Source organism: Typopeltis vanoorti, chromosome 3, assembly GCF_054136105.1.
Source record: "Typopeltis vanoorti isolate ZY-2024b chromosome 3, IOZ_Tvanoo_1.0, whole genome shotgun sequence".
Lineage (NCBI taxonomy): Eukaryota > Metazoa > Arthropoda > Arachnida > Uropygi > Thelyphonidae > Typopeltis > Typopeltis vanoorti.
In genome coordinates this window covers 38,659,576-38,679,038 of record NC_143551.1, presented here as the reverse complement: position 1 = coordinate 38,679,038, position 19,463 = coordinate 38,659,576, and the positions used below count along the sequence as shown (strand labels likewise).

The 19,463-nt window shown below is 35.5% G+C and overlaps 1 protein-coding gene across 4 annotated transcripts in view; it reads right to left on the bottom strand.

Annotated features, from left to right (window-relative positions):
- The window catches only part of LOC150108062 (ankyrin repeat domain-containing protein 13C), a 312,652-nt gene that overhangs the window by 11,660 nt on the left and 281,529 nt on the right, over positions 1 to 19,463 (bottom strand). For all 4 annotated transcript variants that reach the window (XM_090415561.1, XM_090415563.1, XM_090415562.1 and 1 more), the window contains one exon: positions 15,114 to 15,214. In XM_090415561.1, the coding sequence (XP_090271687.1) occupies positions 15,114 to 15,214 (101 nt within the window). The remainder of the gene's footprint in view (positions 1 to 15,113; positions 15,215 to 19,463) is intronic.

Here is a 19,463-nt window from a genome sequence, read left to right as displayed (position 1 = left end):
AAGTTTACCACCTGAACAACTTGATCTAAAGCTTCTCTTAATTTTTCTCCCAATGTTTTTGCCATCAAGGCCTCCCTATGAAGAAAGCAGTGAGTTACGATAACATTCTCATTATGTTTTTTTTACAAAAGATGTAAGGCCCTTAACACAGCCTACTATGGAAGGGACTCCATCTGTACAAATGCCTACACACGACTTCCATGTTAACTGCCATTTATCAAGATAGCTATTCAAAATGTTAAAAACGTCCTCACCTTTTGTAGACACACTTAATTCTTTGCAAAAAAGAAACTGTTTACTATTTGATCTTCATTAATAAAACGGACGAATGCTAAGAGTTGTGCATTGTTGGTAATGCATGTTGACTCATCAACTTGCAATGCAAAATTTGAATACTGAAGTTTATTACTGCATTCATTTTTCTCGATATCAGAAGACATTTCTATAATACGCTTGTGAACTGTATCGTTGGACAGAGGAATCTTGCATATTTTCATTGCTGCTTCATTTCCTAGCATTGTCATGACCATTTTTTTGCATGCAGGCAAAATAAGTGACTCACCTAAAGTATGATCTTTCATATTTTTTGCTATCAGTTCTGAGACTTGATAAGAAGCGATTTGAGCTTTATCAGAAACAGTTATTATACTTTTAAAAGAATTTGCCGCTTTTGTTTGCTGTTCAGACAATCTCTTGAAAAAACTTACAGATTTATCTTGTAAATTAGAGTGTATAGTTTTAAAATGTTTACTCAATTTACTAGGAAGCAATGATTCATTTGCCATTTTACATCCACATGCTAAACATAACGGCAAAGGATGATCTTCACTTCCGGTCCAAGTGAAACCAAAGCTTAAATAACTTTCATTATATTTGCGGGTATGCTGCGATTTTGCTTTCTTACTTGCACTTAACTTTTGCTCACTTCCAGAATCTGATTCTTCAATATCACGCTTCTTTTTGAGAAATCTATCCATTTTATTTGGGTGTATTTATCTGAAAATAAGTAATATGCACATAACATCCACTTCCAACACTTTTAAAATAAGTAATATACACAACAAGAATAAACCATATTCTTATTCTCTTTGCAAGAAAAACCGCTGTTAATTAACATAATAATGATGTGTTGACAAAAAAAGAGTGGTATATCCATAATGAAAAGGTATAATAGAGTAACTATATTTATTTTTATATCTGGACACGTTTCTCTGGAACACCACAGGGTGCACCCGGAAATCTTATAGGGCACACCAGTGTGCCCTGGCGCACCCTTTGAGAACCACTGGTTAGAGAGTACAGTCACTTGAACTTATGCAAACGGTGATAGATTTTTGTAGCTATGCAGATATAAGAAAATTAAATTAGTGCTTGCAATTTTACAGGTTATGGCTTGATGAAAATAGGGCAAAATTAATATGAGAATTATTAGGTTTTAGCAGTTGTTTAAACCCTCAAAATATCATAGTCAAAATTAAATTGGAAAAGAATTGCTAATTCATTTAAAATTGAGTGGTTGGATAAACAAGTTGAAATGCCAAACCACACACATTGAGTCTGAGGCTGGAAACTTGCATACAAAATGTTTTTCATGCACACATGGGCCAGCAAAAATGAGAAGGAATATTGGTCATCACCTTATTTTAAAATGTGATTTGATTACCAAAGCAAGATCATCTTTTAACAAAACAATGCTGGCCTCTATAAATAATCCAACTCATGTCAACCCATTTTCTGTACATAAGACCAAATTAATCTACAGATGAATGTTTCTATTTCAACTCCAATCCTTACATCAGCATTTCTCAAATTTTTCCTATGACGGAACACTTCACAAATCATGAAATTTTTAACGGAACACCTTGGTTAGAGTTGCAGCATTTAAAACTATTCCAGGCTCATATTAATATTAATTTTGATAATTTTTCATGGAACACTTATCCACTTTCCACGGAACACAATTTGGGAAACCCTGCTTTACATGATGACACTACCTTATCCTCTTTCCACTCCTTAGGGCTCTTCTAGTTGCAGGACTTGCATTAAGTAAATTGCAATGTCATGGCCTCAAAACAGTCTGTAAAACACTAGTGAAATCTCATTCACTACTTTTATTAACATCCAGATACTTAATATTTCATTTATTTCATTCTAACAAAACAAGTTTATTCCTAGGAATAAACTTGTTTTGCTAGAATGATTAAAGCTCTATAATGTTATATGCACCAGTTCTCTGAAGTTCTCCACCTGTCACATATTATTCTGTATTCTTTTCTTCTTCTCCTCACCACATAACAAAAGAACTCAGATATTCTTTGGCTCACCCTGCTGGTGACTTCTCATTTCTAATCTGCTCAGCATTAGATGGTTCGAAAACAGCAGTTTTCAAGTGATCACTGAAATTAAGTAAACTCAAGCCTAGATTTAATCACCTGGAAATAATGGGTGCTGCTGACAAGTGATTTCTTTTGAAGTAGTGGTATTGTGGAAGTCATTGTCAAATCCATAATCTAGAAGTCTGTCAACCGAAACTGTGCTTTGCTAAGAGCATCAGGTTAATTTTTGATGTATATTTGGTCATATGCATATGTGACCAAATATACATCAAATGTTGTCTTATATAAACAAAACCTTATTTTCACAAAAAGATACAAAATTCATTCTTTTTTCATTGAAAAATTAATAACAGGATTATTGTACATTTGGTATGCTAAAGACGCAATTACTGCCACATATTAAGAGATCTTTTCAAAATATTTCTGCTACAAATTATTAACACATCCACAACTAAATTTGAAAGAACTAAAAGCAGGAAACTTGCATCATGTCCAAATATGTGCCTCCTGGTTTCTTGCCAAAGCTATTGGCCATAACTTTTGTCTAACCCTGCTTCCACATCTTTTGCATTTTGATAGTCTATTACACCACTGCTCACAGGAAAAACAATCTTCTGGCTTCTTGTTGTGGTCAGCCTGTAGAAGCCCACTGCTGGGCAATGGGCTGTTCTCGACCAGGTTGGTCTGCTGTTAGAATAAGCCTATCTCTCCATTTGGTCTTCAGTCTACCTCTATTTCTCTCTCCCTCTATAGATATCCAGTAAGTGGTGAGTTTATCCTATGTATTATCTTGTTTACTTATCAAGTGTCCTGCCCATTTCCATTTTAGGGATTTTACTGTTCTTATGACATTGGTGACTTGTTTTCTGTCTTATTTCTAGGGTTCTCATTTTTTTTTATCCTTTATGTTTAACATACTTCTTTCCATTGCTCTCTGGCATGTTCTTATCTTGGTTGCTTGTTTAGTTGTTAGTGACCATGTTTGTGATCCATAGGTTAGAATGGGTAGTATGATCATATTATGAAGTTTGCATTTTAGGCTGACTGGTAGGTCTCCCTTCATCCACTCTTTTAAACTCCAATAGCTCCTCCAAGCATTGGTGATTCTAGCATCTGTTTCTTTTTCCATCCTGTTTTAAATGATATTATCTGGTCCAAATATTGAAAATCTTCGTAACTTATTATTCTGTTGAAAACAGAATAATAAGTTACGAAGATTGCTTAAATTTTTGCCTAAGATGTTTATTAAACCATAACATTTCCAACAATGAAGTGAATAGCTTGGGTGCTATCGGGTCTCCCTGTTTTAACTTCTCTTCCTAGATCAAAAGATGGTCCTGTTGTCTCAAGTTTGATTTCTGCTGTGCTACTATTATAAATATATTTTAATATTCTGATATATTTGTTTTCTATACCTTGATTTTGGAGTTCTAGTTCTTTTTTAGTTCTATCGAGTCAAATGCTTTCTAGAAGTCTATGAATGCTATGTATAGAGGCTTATTATATTCTTGATATTTTTCAATAATTTGGTTGATAGTATGTAGATGATCAATAGTTGAAAAACGTTTTCTAAATCCTGCTTGTTCATATGGTTGGTTCTGATCTAGTTGGCTTGTAATTCTATTTTGGATAATCCTAATAAATATTTCATATTTACGTGAGATGAGATTTATAGGTCTGTAGTTGCTTATATTTGATCTATCATCCTTCTTATGAAGTAATATTATTTCTGAGTTTAACCACTGCCTTGGTACTGTTTTTGCATGTAGGATGCCGTTGTACAGTTTGAGAAGTTCTGGTAATAGTTCCACGAGTCCTATTTCGAAGAATTCTGCTGGAATTTGATCACTGACCTGTCTGTGCTTAGTCATTTCTCATTTGTTTAACCGCCTGTTCTATTTCTTCTTTGGTGATTTCCAAGATAGGATCATCACACTTTCTATTTGTTTGGTTTCTGTTAGACTATTTGCTTGATTACTTGAATATAATTCTTGGTAGAATTTTGTTGAGAATTTCAGATCTGTTATTTGTTTTGTGACCAAGTTCATCTACTAAGGAAGGAATCCAGGATTTGCCATATTTTAGGCCATTTTTTTGCTGTTTTTAAAGATGTGCCTTGTTCTAGGGTTTTGTTTGATTTTATTTATGTTGAAATAACTTAGATATTCTGGCTTCTCACATCTCTTCAAATTCTTGCATAGAACAATTCTTGATAAATGTTCTACCATTCTAAACACAATCCAATGATGTCCTCATTGATTTTTTGCCAGAAAGAGATCAAAAGAAACTTATCCAAATTGGATTTTTTTTTAAAAAAAGGCCTCTTTTGGTATCAATGGCATTTCTACATATGCTATGAAGATTTGAGTTGCTCTAGATTCATTCTATGTTTCCTTCCTACTTCACTTTATCTATTCTATAACCTGGAAATTAGTCTATATTAAACCTTCTTAAGAAGGGCAGGGGGGGGGGGAATACCATCAAATTAACAACCATTTCTTTCACTTCAGTGCTTTCTAAAGTAACACAAAAGGCAATTAGCATTGAACTTTGTGCTATCTTTAATCCTCTCAACTAATAAATGACCTATGATTACACAATTTGTTAATCAAGAGTGAAATCTTTATGCTAAGTCAATCTTTGGACAAATACCATGATAAAGTCTTAAATGGTTGCTCTTGATATCACAAAGTATTATGTTCAGGTTTGGCACAAAGGCTTATTAAGTAAACTCCCACTGTATGGTCAAGTCTTCTACAACTAGGTTGCTAGCATTGTACACCTATTCTGTGTGAATGGATGCATCTATATCCTCAAACTTTGCGACAAATACTGGAGTTCTACAAGGTTCTGTTCTTTCTTACTCTCTTCTATATATCAAAAACCTTCTCAAGTTTTTTTCTCATCAATGGGAGCCGGACTCAGAAGATATACCAAGGCTGAATTAATGCAGAAGTCATATTTCCAATTCAACATTGGTATCTTTTTGGGTCTGGCTCACAACTGATGAGATCTCAATAAAGATCAAAAGTGGTCTGGTTGGTGACCTTTCCCATACTGCATGGCATCACACATGTTTGAAAGGATGTGTGTTTTGCATTATGGAATACTAATGCAATTAACTGATGTGAAGTCATCAGCCTCCATATACAAACAGCCTAGTAGTGAAGATACTATACTAATGTAAACTTAAAAGAGCTACTGCTAGATAGATGGAGGTATTGAATGCTTTGCTAATCTGCACACTGCATGATGGAATGCAGCTGTGCCATGATGGCTGCACATTTAGTGATATCAGTGCAGTATTGTATACCCTGACATCTTGAGCTTGTATTAATGCTTTTATTTGCAAACCCAAGGGATGTATGGCCACCTGATAGGTGTTGTACAAATCTTCCTACCATGGATAAAAAATAATTGTTCACCTGGAATGGTCTAACAGGGATTTTATTTTGGTTGCATATAATAAGGACAGCTGCAGACAAAGTGACAAAGGTGGTACAGGAATTTTGATTTTAGAAAGCCCAATGGATATAAAGGAAATTCTTATTGGAGAGTTAAATAGCAGAGTAGAAAATGAATTCCAGCTAAATAAATGTGTTTCAGAAAAATTTGCAGAAAAGAGCAATATTAACAATAATGGTTTATACCTATTGAATTTTAGACTATTATGACTAGTTCATGTTATGACATGAACTAGTCATAACACTATGTTTCAACATTAAGTTGTGAGAAGATTATACTGAGAATTTAATTGATAAAATTGATTATACCGAGAGCAAAAATTTGTATCAAAGTTGAGCAGTTTTCAGAAATGAGCTGTAGACTCAAAAATACAATTATTATTATTAAGTTCCTTTCAGGGTGGAAATCTTCACATGGTGCCCAAATAACTATCATTAAAAACATTCACTGATGATATATTCACAACATCCACTGGTAGCCCATTAAACATACCATAAGAATGGAACTCCTTCCCTACCCACCTTTGCTTAGTTTCTAGGGATAACTGAGCTCTCCCTTCCCACCTGCCATGAGGATAAGCTATTAAATCATGAGTATATATATTACAAGATTTCTTTATCAAATTATATGTTTCATCACATGAATTCTTTCTTAATCAAATTTTGAAGGCCACAATTCCCCGGTCTGTGCCCACAGGTACCAAATTCCATAGACCAGTTAACCCCTTGGTTACCCAAGTTGGATCATTTCCTCTTAATACAGTTACCTACACTATCTGATAACTATAGACATTCATCTATAGTGGTGGATATAGCTATATGCATCACAATCGTGGCTCATACAGGCATAAAAGGAAGTACATGGTCTTGCAATCTTCATAAACAAACGATTAACAGTAAAATAGGCCATGCTGAAGAGCTCAGTGACTTTCAATGTAGCACTATCGTAGGATGCCACAACAGTAGTCACATGACCTGGTAGGCAACATAAAATCGTAGATCAGAGCCAAATGCTGAAGCATGTGGTGAGAAAAAATAATTCATTAAAAAATATTTTTTTATTAAATTATTGGTTTTTATTATGGAAATATCACATGGGGATCTCATTCTAACTTTCCACAGTTGAAAGTTTATTTTTCACTTGGTTAGACTATAATAAATTTAGTTTAATCCTTTATCCAAGTGTGAACAAACCAAGTTTGTGCCTGAAAGTATCTTCAGGACTGGGGTAAGGTAGTACAACACCGGACAACTCGTTGCAAAGGTGGAGCAAGCTAACATCACTCCTATCTCAGTATCTCGCATAATGCAAAACACATCTCCTTGCAGATATGTATACTGTTATGCATTAAGGGGAGGGTCACTACCCAGACTAGTTTCGACCTTTATTGAGGTCTCTTCAGTGGGAGTCAGGCCCAGACGTGGAGATACCGGGCAGAAGCAATAGCAAGGTCATCTCTACCTATACGAGTTGCCAAAAGGTGTGCCACCTTTTTATTAAATTACTCTGGATTTAGAGAAAGATGTTGAAAGTTTATTTGTACTACCTTACTCCAGTCCTGAAGATACTTTCAGGTGCAAACTTTGTTTGCTCACACTTGGATAAAGGATTAAACCAAATTTATTATAGTCTAACCAAGTGAAAAATAAACTTTCAACTGTGGAAAGTTAGAATGAGATCCCCATGTGATATTTCCATAATAAAAACCAATAATTTAATCAAAAAATATTTTTTAATGAATTATTTTTTCTCACCACATGCTTCAGCACTTGGCTCTGCTCTATGATTTTATGTTGCCTTCCAGGTCATGACTGCTGTTGTGGCATCCTATGATAGTGCTGCATTTAAAGTCACTGAGCTCTTTAGTATGGCCTATTTTACTGTTAATCGTTTGTTTATGAAGATCGCAAGACCATGTACTTCCTTTTACGCCTGTATGAGCCATGATTGTATTATTCTTGTACTTTTCTTAGCACACAGAGTCATATCTATGTGCTAAGAAAAGAAAAGGTCATACAATAGCTGAGGAATTGGTAAAACCATGTGCACTTGAAATTGCAAAAATTGTATTGGGTTCTGAAGCACAAAAGAAAATTCAGCAGATTCCGTTATCGAACGATGTGATTCGATCGTGCATTCAAGATCTCAGTGTTGATATTTTACTACAATTAGTAGAAGATATCAAAGTCAGTCTTCTAAAAGTGAGTATTCAACTGGACGAGTCAACTGAAGTTGATAATTGCAGTCAGTTGTTGGTATTTGTGCAATACATTAAGGAAAAAGAAATGTTGGAAGAATTTTTATTTTGTGAGCCACTGGAATTGACAACAAAAGGAATTGATGTTTTCAATCATATTAAAAACTTTTTTTGAAACATCAAATACCCATGAATGTGATAGGCTCAATTTGCACTGATGGTGTCCCTGCAATGTTGGGCAAAAATTCTGGATTTTTTTTTGTACATCAAGACAGAAATACTGCAAGTTACAATAACGCATTGCATGTTGCACCATCATGCACTTGCATCGAAAGCTTTTCCAGAGAATTTAAAACAACACTTAATTACTGCAGTAAATGTAGTAAAGTAGATCCGAAGACGAGCGCTTAATCATCGTATATTTCGTACTTTGTGCGAAGAAATCGGTACTGTTCATACTGTGCTTCTTTATCACACTGAAGTACGGTGGCTCTCCAAGGGTTGCATGCTAAGCAGGGTTTTTGAATTGCGTGAGGAAATTATACAGTTTCTTACTAACCAAAATTGTGATTTAGTCAAAGCTTTTGAAAAAAGAGAAGCAATACTTTGACTAGCCTACTTAGCAGATATATTCAGCCACCTGAATGAATTAAACACATCAATGCAAGGATTTGGTAAGAACATAACAGCTAGTGAAAAATTATCTTCATTTATTGAAAAACTAAAAATTTGGAAACGTCGAGTTGAAAATGAGAATTATGCAAACTTTCCTTTGCTTGATTCAATTGTTCTGGAAAATGAGAAAATAACAATTATACCTGAAATTGCAATACCCCCAACAATTGAGTGAATCATTTCATGGATACTTTACCACGGGAAATATTAGCAAAGTTCAGAGATGGATACTGGATTCATTTCTATTCGACCCAGATTCAATGGACAACAGCTATTTAATAAAAGACAATCTTATTGAAATACGAGCCAATGCACGTATTCAAATGGAATTTGAAAAACTGAACTTAGAACAATTCTGATGTACAGAGAACCTTATCCACAACTGGCAAAAGCAGCATTGCAGACACTTTTACCATTTGCCACCACCTACCTGTGTGGAATGGGATTTTCATCACTTTTTGCACATAAAAACAAAGCCAGAAATCGCTTAAATGCAAGTGATGACTTACATGTGGCTCTTTCAAAAAAAGAGCCTCGCTTCAAAAGTATTATTATGAATAAACAACAACAACAACATAGCCATTAAAAATTGAGATATTGTTTTGTATGTATATGAAAATGTGTTTATTTTTCAATAAATAAATTATCTTGCAATAGATGTAATTTCCTAAATAAAGAAATAGAAACACATTTTTTAAGGGGGTGCAAGAAATTATTTTTAGATCCAATCACTAAAAAGGTTAAGACCCACTGGTCTAGGGGAAGTGGTTGATCTTTAGTGGAGCAGATAAGGGATGCAAATTTTCTGTATGGTCTGTAACAGGAGGTCAAGTCATGTTTTTTTTAAATTTTGGTAATTTTTTTCGAGGTGCCTCGGATGTAGGGAATGGTGATGGATTTAGAGTAATCCTTGTTGTGAAGGGGGAGGTATTGTGGTTTGTTGGTTTCAATATTTTTTGGATTTTTGTTTGGGGGGGGGTAGCCATTGGCTGAGAAAGTGTTGAGGATGTGATTTAGTTCAGTGTTTAGGGCCCTGTAGTTAGAACAGGTTAGTTTAGCCCTGTTGTATAGTGTTTTTACCACTCCATATTGTTGTGAGGAGTGTGGTGGGATTGTTGGTGAATGTACCTGCCTATATGGGTGGGTTTTCTATAAACTGAGAAAACCAATGTTCAATCAGGCTGGCGGGTGACTAGTGTGTCTAGGAAAGGGAGGCTGTTGTTTTCCTCTTTTTCCAGAGTGAACTTGATTAAGAAGGAGAGGAGTGTATCAGAGCCATGTGGCCAAATAGCGAACAAATCATCAACGTAGCGAAGCCATATGGTTGGTTTTTGTGGGGCAGAGGCTAAGGTTTTTTCTTCAAAGGTCTCTATAAAGAAATTTGGGCAAGGATGGGGAGAGTGGTGAACCCATGGCTGTCCCCTCTATTTGTTTGTAGAATTTTCCCTGCCAAATGAAAGCCTGAGTTCATTGTGACCTGGAATAGGGCTGAGATATCAGGCAACTGTCTTACTTTGGCCAAACAGGCAGGACAGTGAATATCAGAATTTTGGAACACAAGGACTACATCTGGTTTCACAAGTACAGCCACTCTAGTCTTGCAGACCATACTCTGGATACACGCCACAGAATACAGTGGAAGAAAGCTAGAGTAATACATCGTAGCAAATACAAATTCGAAAGACTATTCATGGAATCAGCCTCAGCCTTAAGAAACTCTCCATACCTCGACAAATTTGGTTGTATGAGACTGCCCCAAATTTGGGAGACTTACATCAGCAGACCTTCAGCCAACGGTGAAGGTCTGCTGATGTAACTTAGCCCGCTAGGGGGCACTATCAGGACTTTTAGGAGCACAATAGCTTCATCACTTCATTCTCAGTTACTGTGTTGTAGTGCCTACATGCACATGCCTTTTTTTGTAAGTTCCTTTTGAAGATGGCAACGTGATGTTGCCAAAATATCGGAAATATTTATTAAAGTGTAATTTAATTTATATTCTTATCTACGTTGTCAATTCCTTAAGTGATTTATTAATGCATTAATAGCATTTTTTTTTCAAATTTGAAGATTTTTTTTTTTTGAACAGAAAGCAGGATTAGCTATAGTCTCTCCTCCTCTCTTCTATGTTAGCCTATTCATAGACCTATTCATGGAGTGGTTTGAAAAATAGCCCTCCAGTATCAAGGAACATAACCAAAAATTTCATGAAGATACGTCGACAATATTTTTTAACATCCAGTCTGATTCTACTACCTAATTAGAAGATTTTGTTACCTTCCCAAACAACATTCATCCTCAAATCAAATTCATAGTTGGATTAGAAAGAAATAGGTCTCTACTGTTTTTTTGGGATACATTAGTAGAGATATCAGAGCTAGGAACAATCAACTTCTCAGTCTATAAGAAACCAACTAACACAGGATGTTATCATGTTATCTACATGCAACTTCTCATCACCACCAGCACAAAATTGGCATTATCTGTTCCTTATGTGATAGAGCCTACATAATTTCAACAAATACAGATAAAAGAAACCAAGTGCTATAGTATCTTCATTCTGTCTTTCCAAAAAATGACTGCAACAGAACATTAGGAAAAAAAATTCTACTTCAACCTCCAAATCAAACAGAACAAATAAATCAATATAAAGGAGCAGTGATTCTCCCATATATAGTCACAGATAAAATAACAAGATTACTTTGCCAAAAAAAAAAAAAAAAAAAATCTAAAAGTCACTTTCCTCACAATCAACAAAATCTCTAGTCATCTGAAACCTCCTAAACTACTACATCTACCACTTGTGGAAGAAAAGCCTGGTGAAGAACAAACTGGATTCAGGTCAAATAGAGGCTGTCAGGATCAGATCTTCACTTTACGACAAATAGTTGAGAAATCATGGAAATATAAAAAAGATCTATATTTAAGTTTTGTAGATCTGGAAAGGCATATGACAAGGTGCCAAGAGAGAAGCTATTCAATACGTTTTCCATTGTTTAAACATTTTCAAATATTCTTCACTAGAAATGTTAACTATTATTACTTTGCTTGTAGTTTTTTTAATTTATTCATGCTATTGTGAAACAAAGTTTTTTTCGCAAAAGTAGTCAAATTAAAACAATTTCTTTTTGACTTCTTTGTGAGTGGTTTAATACTGGATAGCAGTGATTCTAACATGTCCTTTCTCCACAATGCAAGTATCCAATTATTTTATGAAACACAAAAACCTGTGTTTTTCTGTATAATGTGATTTATTTCTAATGACAGAAAAATAAGAATGGAAACTATCTATTACATGAACAGTGATTTTAGTATTAGTATATAAAATAATTGCAAATTCAAAGAATCGACAAATACACATTCTCCAAGCAATGTTTTATTAAATTAAAAAATAGCTGTATAATATAAAAAGAAAATATAGCTCGTACTACCATATGAAAGCACAATTTTATATTCTTAGAGATAAGGGGTGGGGATGGACAGACGGACTATGATTGCATGCTGGCCTTTTGAGGATAGTACACCATCATATAATCATAACACAGAAATATTGCTAGACACGCATATATACTTGACTTGATGCATCATCCCACCCATTTGTGAAAATGCATATTATTTTTCAAAAGGAGATCAAAAGAAAGTTCATAAATATTAGTTTTAAACAAAAATTCTACAAAAAAAAAAACTTATCAGTGTGCCATATATATTGATGAACGTGTAATAATGTGCCCACCTGATGCAGAAAGAACTTTACATGGTCAAGTAAGCTCCCACCAGATGTCGCATGTGCAAAATGGTCTGATGTGAAAGTGTTAAAGAATACAGAAAAAGAATGCCATATTATATGTGAAAGTAGTTAAACTGCCAGAAGAATTCACTCATTCATCAGTAGTGCTTAAGACTTAATGATTGAGTGTATTACAAAGGTCAGGAGATTAAATAAGGTAGGTGTAAAACAGATGACTGTAGAGATGAAGAATGCAATCTGGAAGAAAAAGGCATTGTGGAGGCAGCACAAGATGAGTGGAGATAATCAGTTACATGAAGCAAGAAGGTGACTCGTTTAGTAAGGAATAGCAAAAGTGCAGTATAAGCAGTAGTTAGCAAATCACGCTAAAAGAAATCCTAGGGAGTTTTTTCGATAATGTGGCCAGTAGAAGGAAGAATGATTATGGGAGGATGATGTTGGTCAGTGATAATGGGAAAATGATACACACCAAAGAGGATACAGCAGAGGTGTTAAACGAGCAGTTCATTAAGTTATTCCATCCCTGTGATTATAATATAATGCAGAACATGAGAGCAGTGGGAATGGGAGAGGAACCACTGATAGTGAGTAAACTTGATGTCAACAGGGCCATGGGACCTGATGGCACATCACTATGTGCCTTGAGGGAATGTTCCATGGAGTTAACAACAGCTTTAACTTACTTTTATTAACATGAGTCAGTTAGCCCAGATTCCAAAGGAGTGGAAAGGCAAAATTGTTCTGCTTCATAAAGGGGATGATAAGACTAAGGCTAGGGCTTAGAATTATAGGTTAATCTGCTTGTCTGGAGTTATGGTCAAGATGTTGGAGAAGCTAGTGAAAACGTGGATTCAGAACTGGTTGGGCAGCAATGGAATTCTCTTTAATGGGCAGCATGAGTTTGCTAAAGGAAGATAGTATTTTACCAATTTGCTTACTTATTATAACAAAGGGATGGATACAAGGGGGATGCAAAATCTAAATATACAGTAGTATATTTAGATTTTGCAATGGCTTTCAAGATTGTCACATGGCAAGTTAAATTGGAACAGATGGGGTTGGATAGTAGATTAGTGCATTGGATTGGAGATTGGCTGTCTGATAGGTATCAACAGGTTGTGTATGGGGGGGGGGGGGTGATATCCCAGAAAAGGAAAGTCACTAGTGGCCTGCCCCAGGGATCTGTTTTGGGGGAATTGTTGTTTAATTTGTATATAAATGACATTGGAAAATGGCTTATACAGTGATATACAGAAACAGAATAAGAGAAGTAGAGCAGATGTAGCTTTGCAAGAGGACTCAAATAGACTGTCTGAATGGGCAAGTGTGTGGGGAGAATGTCAGTTTAATGTTGCAAAGTGTAAGGTGTTAAAATTTGGGAAGCAAAGATGGAATGCAGAGTACAGGTTTGGTGGGGATATTTTGGAGGAGATGAAGGATTTAGGGGTTGTAGTGGATAGGGACTTGAAATTTTGTGGCCATTTTGCCAGAACTGACATTGTGGAGATTTTTCATATATCAGACAAGGGGAAGAAACAAGGACAAAAATCAATCCTTGGAAATTGTGAAAGGAGGTGATGAGTAAGAGGATGAGAAGTAGTTTTGCTTGAATGGTGGTGAATGTATTTACAGAGTGGTAAAATAACATTGTATTGTCTAAGACGGGCCCCTCCAATGAGTTGTGACTTCAAAGAGGTTCTGAATAGTAGTAGTAATTATGAAAAAAAAAAAAAAATATATATATATATATATATATATATATATACACAGTCATACCCCGACTTACGCGGTTTCATATATGTACATATTCCCGTCCTGCTTCACCACTAGTCATATTTTTCCGGCGCCGGCCGCATTTGCCAGTGTTGCACATGATGTGAACAAGCGTGGACCAACCTGTGAACAAGCATGGACATGCTCTGAACATGGAGACCACGCGAAACACATTAGTGTTTCGTGTGGTCTCCATTCATACATTATTTTTATAGTCTACAAACCTTGCAATTGTTTAATGTTATGTTCTTGATAAAAATTTTATCACATAAAAAATAATAATGTCGTCCAAAGGAAGCAAGTCCAATTCTTCTACAGCTAGCAAGAAAAGAAAAACATTGACTTTGGAAACAAAACTCAACATTTTTAAGGATTTTGAAGGCGGAATGAAAATTTGTGAGCTAGCAAAGAAGTTTGATCTACAGGAATCCACAGTAAGAACAATCATAAAAGAAAGGTTTACAGATTTCGGAGGACATAGATTCTAACGAGGAACGAATTGTAGCCACAAGGTAAGGAATAAAAAAATCATTAGCTTGCTATGAAGAAATTTTGCATGACAAGAAAAAGACATTATGCCGTCAGACGAATCTATTAGATTTTATGCCCCCCCCAGGAAAAGTTTCTGCAGGTGCCCATGTGAATATTCATTTGTTCATAAAATTACTTGTTTATATTAAAGATGATACTAAACTTTATGTTACAATTTTTGAATAAATCTTAAATACAGTATTTAGTTTTTCTTAGACCTGTCATAATTCCATAATGGTAGAAACAGGAACCAGGTTATTTATTATTATTATTTTTTTTTAAATTTTAAATATTCAAGGAATCAAATACTTAAGTTTAAAAGTTGAATAGATTCCTCCTGAAACATCCTATATAAATTTTTTTAAAAAATTACTAAAAATGTAGCTACCTATTTTCACAGGAAATCCAACTGGTAACTTCATTTGTACAAATTCCCTAAGCTTACTAAAGTGCTTAAAAGGAGCTATAACTTCCAAAACATTCAGTAGTCTGGAAAAAAAAAAAAAAAAAAAAAAAAAAAAAAAAAGAATAATAAGATGCTCTCAGATTAAAAATTTAGATAAGGAATAATATTAAATATATTAATGATTAAAAAAATAACACAACTCTTATACCCCTACAAATAAGCCTTCGTAGTTACCTGATTTAGATCACTATTTTTATAGTTATGTAAACTTTTTTGAATGTCAAACTCTTTACCATGCCTTACTTGACAATGTAATGGTATGTATGAAAGGACAGAATAAAAGCATTAAGAAAATTCTATCAAACTTAGCATTTACAATGATGAATGATTCTATAATTATATCTTCTATTGCATTATTAGTTATTAGCCTTTAATCCTTTTTTTTTTTTTTCAAAATAAATTCAATGTAACAATTCCTGATACTTTTTTTTTAAATATAGTTGAATACTTATAACAACATTTGAAAGATTACATGGTATACACCTAATTGAAGGAATATAGTGAACTGAGTTAAATAGGAGGAAAAGTGCAAATATAGTAAAATGTACTATATTTAGAAAGAATATCAGCAGATGAGGATGATTGAAATACTAGTTATTCATCCTATCAAGCAAACTTCCAGACCATTAAAGTCACCCATCCATATACTCACTGGGCATCCACAGATGCTGTATGGTCACTCCAATGCTGGGTGATGTGCAACACCAGGCCTTACCATTTAGTCCTGTTGTATGCTTTTCTAGAGGCTTCAACTTTCTGAAGATCAGTCACTCCACACACACACACACCATCCATTTCAATGACAGTCTACTCCTTCCTCTTTTTCCAGGAACTTTACCTCCTATTACTGTTCTGAGAAGTCCTCCTTCCATCCTTTCCATGTGTCCAAAATATTTTAACTTTCTTCTGTCAATATCCTTAAGGAGCCTTAAAGTTCTACTGATCTTTTCTAACACCCATTCATTTGTACACCTTTCAGTATTATGATATCCTCAAGTCTTCAGTAACACCACATCTCAAAAGCAGTTATCCCTTTTTCATCCTTATTTAAATTCCAAGTCTCACATCCATAAGTCGCTTTTGAAAAAATAACTGCATCCAAAATCCTCAACTTTGTTCCCATGGAGATAGACCCAGCCTTAGCCATTCCTATTTTTCTTTTGATGTCTTCTGAATTCTTCACATTAATAATGGATCCCAGGTACTCAAACTTGCTGACTTCCTCAATTCTTTCTCCATTAGGGTACACTTGTTTCTCAAGAGCTTCCCTGTTTGTATTTCCTTTGAGAACCATAATCTTTGTCTTGCTAGGACTGAGTTGAAGTCCTCTGTTATTACTGATCTTGTTCACATTTTCAAGAATTTGTCCTAGTTGTTCCTTGTCATTACAAAAGAGTACTGTATCATCAATATACCTCAGATTACTGATCAATCTACCTTCTATCCTAATTCCTGTCTTGAGATTATCCAGTGCTTCATGCATGATGTCCTCTGCATATATATACTAAACAAGTGAAGAGAAAGTAAACATCCTTGCCTAACTCCTTTTAAAACCTGAAGCCAATCAGTCAATCCAACACCTGTTCTTACAGTGGCTTCTTGCTCCCTGTACAAGTTAGCTATTAACCTGACAGTGTGTTGAGGAAAACCCATTCTTTTCATTACTTCCAACAGCTTAACATGCTGAACACAGTCACAAGCTTTAGAGTAGTCTAAAAAACACATTACAAGAGGGAGTCTGAATTCTTTATATTTTTCTACGATCTGTCTAAGGAAAACAATCTGATCTCTGGTGCCCATACCTTTCCTAAAACCTGCTTGTTCCTCTGGCATCTCTGCCTTAACTTTGACCTCAATCCTATTTAGCATGATCTTCAATAAAATATTCCTTGCATGAGATATTAAACTAATAGTTCTTGCAAGCTTTCATATCTCTCTTCTATGTAGTGGTATGAAAACCGACTTCTTCCAATCTCTAAGCCATGATTCTGTCTCCCATATTCTTGTAAACAATCTATGAAACACTCTTATCCCTCCATCCCCTTTGGTCTTAATTAACTCTGCTGGGATTGCATCTGTGGCCTTATTACTGTTAAGCTGCTTAACTGCTCTTTCAACTTCATTCCTAAATGGAGGAGGTTCCAAATCTGAATTTTCCTGGTGAGAGGGCTCATCCAAATTTTCTTTATCCATTGTAGTACAGTTCCTAACAGTATTCTTTCCATCTGTCTTTGATTCCCAATTCTTCTATTAGTAATGCTCCATTCCTGTCTTTGACGATGGTCAATTTAGGTAAGGAACTATCTCTTTACATTTATTAATATAGAACTTTTCCTCGTCCTGATTGATGGCTCTTCTGACTTCTCTATGTAATCTCTTATATACTTCAGTCCCTGTGTGTCTCTTTGTTTTTCCAACCACCTTCTTTTGATTAGTTCCCATGTTGAATCTGATATCCAGTGATCTCTTGATCTTCTTATTGGCGAGAAACTTCTTCACTGTATCCTGTATTATCACCTTGACTCCTTCCCAAAACATTTCTAGCGAGCTCTCCTCATTGGTCTGCAAAAATCATCCAACCGAGTTGATGTTTCTTCTGTGAATCCACTAGGAATTTCTCTAACATCCAATCTAGTGTGATGTGCCTGACTTGGAAGTTTTCAGTCTTAGCCTTATTTTGGCTCTTACTAGTTGATGATCTGTACCGCAATCTGCTCCAGGACAAGTATGCACATCAGAGTTGCTTGTCCTCCATCTCCAGCGATGGAGGACAAGCATCAGAGTTGCTTGTCCTCCATTGCTGGAGAGCCACCATCAATCTGGTGCCATCACCTATCAATGTTGGATATCCAAGTATAAGTCCGTCGTGGGCGTTTCTGAAAGCAGGTATTAGTAATAACTAATCTGTTAGCACGGGCAAATTCCAACAGTCTTTCACCACGGGTGTTATGTTCACCCAGACCAAACATGCCACACTCTGGCCTGACTCTCATATTTTCCCACTTTTGTATTTAAGTCCCCTAAGCCTCTCCTTGGTAGGCAGTCCAAAACAGTCTAAGTTTTTCATAGAATTCCTCACTTTCTTCTTCAAGCCTGTCCATGTGAGGTGCATAAACTATCACGATTGATACTTTGGTAGGCTGAACCTTAAGTCTAATAGCAAGTATCCTATCATTAACAGGGTTATAACCAAGAAGGCTTCTGGCCTGAGCTGTCTTCAGTATCACAGCTACCCCCATGGTGCTTTGAGTCACCACCTGAGTAAACAACTGGCTTACCATTCTGTCTTTTGAAGTGACTTTCTCCATTCCATCTGGTCTCTAATTCCAGGAAGTCAATTTTATACTTATCCATCTCTTTGCAGACAATCTCAAGAGTACCCATGTGTAGACCATGAACATTCCATGTGTCTATGTAAAATTCCCTTCTAAGATTAATCCTATACCTTCTGTTTTGCTCATTCACAATATCACTGACTTCTGTTGGAGACTATAATATACTTCTCGAACAGGACATTCTGCCTAAACTGCCTTCTGCACTTAACATGGCTCTGATTACTCTGCATGACAACTGATGCAGCATGAGATGTATTATAAGGCACAATCATAGCATTTTGGAGTGGAGTCACTGGAAGAAAAAAGTGGTAGGGTTGCAAAGGCCCTTTCCACATAAGATGAGATGAAATAGCAAAATAGGAAAGATTCACCCCTAGCCTTTGAATACTCTAATAGCATTGGGGGGGAGGGGACAAGAAGAAAAGAAACAAGGAAAGAAAAAAGGGGAGGGACCAGTATATGGATAATATAACAGATGTATATTACATGAAGTGAGGCATGGTCCAGCATCAGGTACCTTGGGTTTGTCATGCCTGTATTCACTAAAGTGAGCCCTTGAGGCAAAGTACTTAAAGGCATTAAACTCAAAGGATGATAAAAATGCTGTTGCTCCTCAGTCACAAGTTGATAGCAATCAATCTGTTATTACTTTATATAAGTAGTAGTAGATTTTGTATAAGTATAGCATAAGTGTAAGAATTAAGTCATGCTTACACTTATGTTATGATACAGGATTAAGACAAAAAAGTATAATACTGTTATTCTTGCAGGGGCACTGCCATGGAGTCCTAAGACATCATGGGAGACCCAAACTATCAACACAATATCTATCATACCATCTCCTTGAAACCATTAACAGACAGAGCACTTACAACTGACTCAGGCAACCCATTCTATACATTCATCATTCTCCAAGCAAAAAATCTAGTCATGGTTT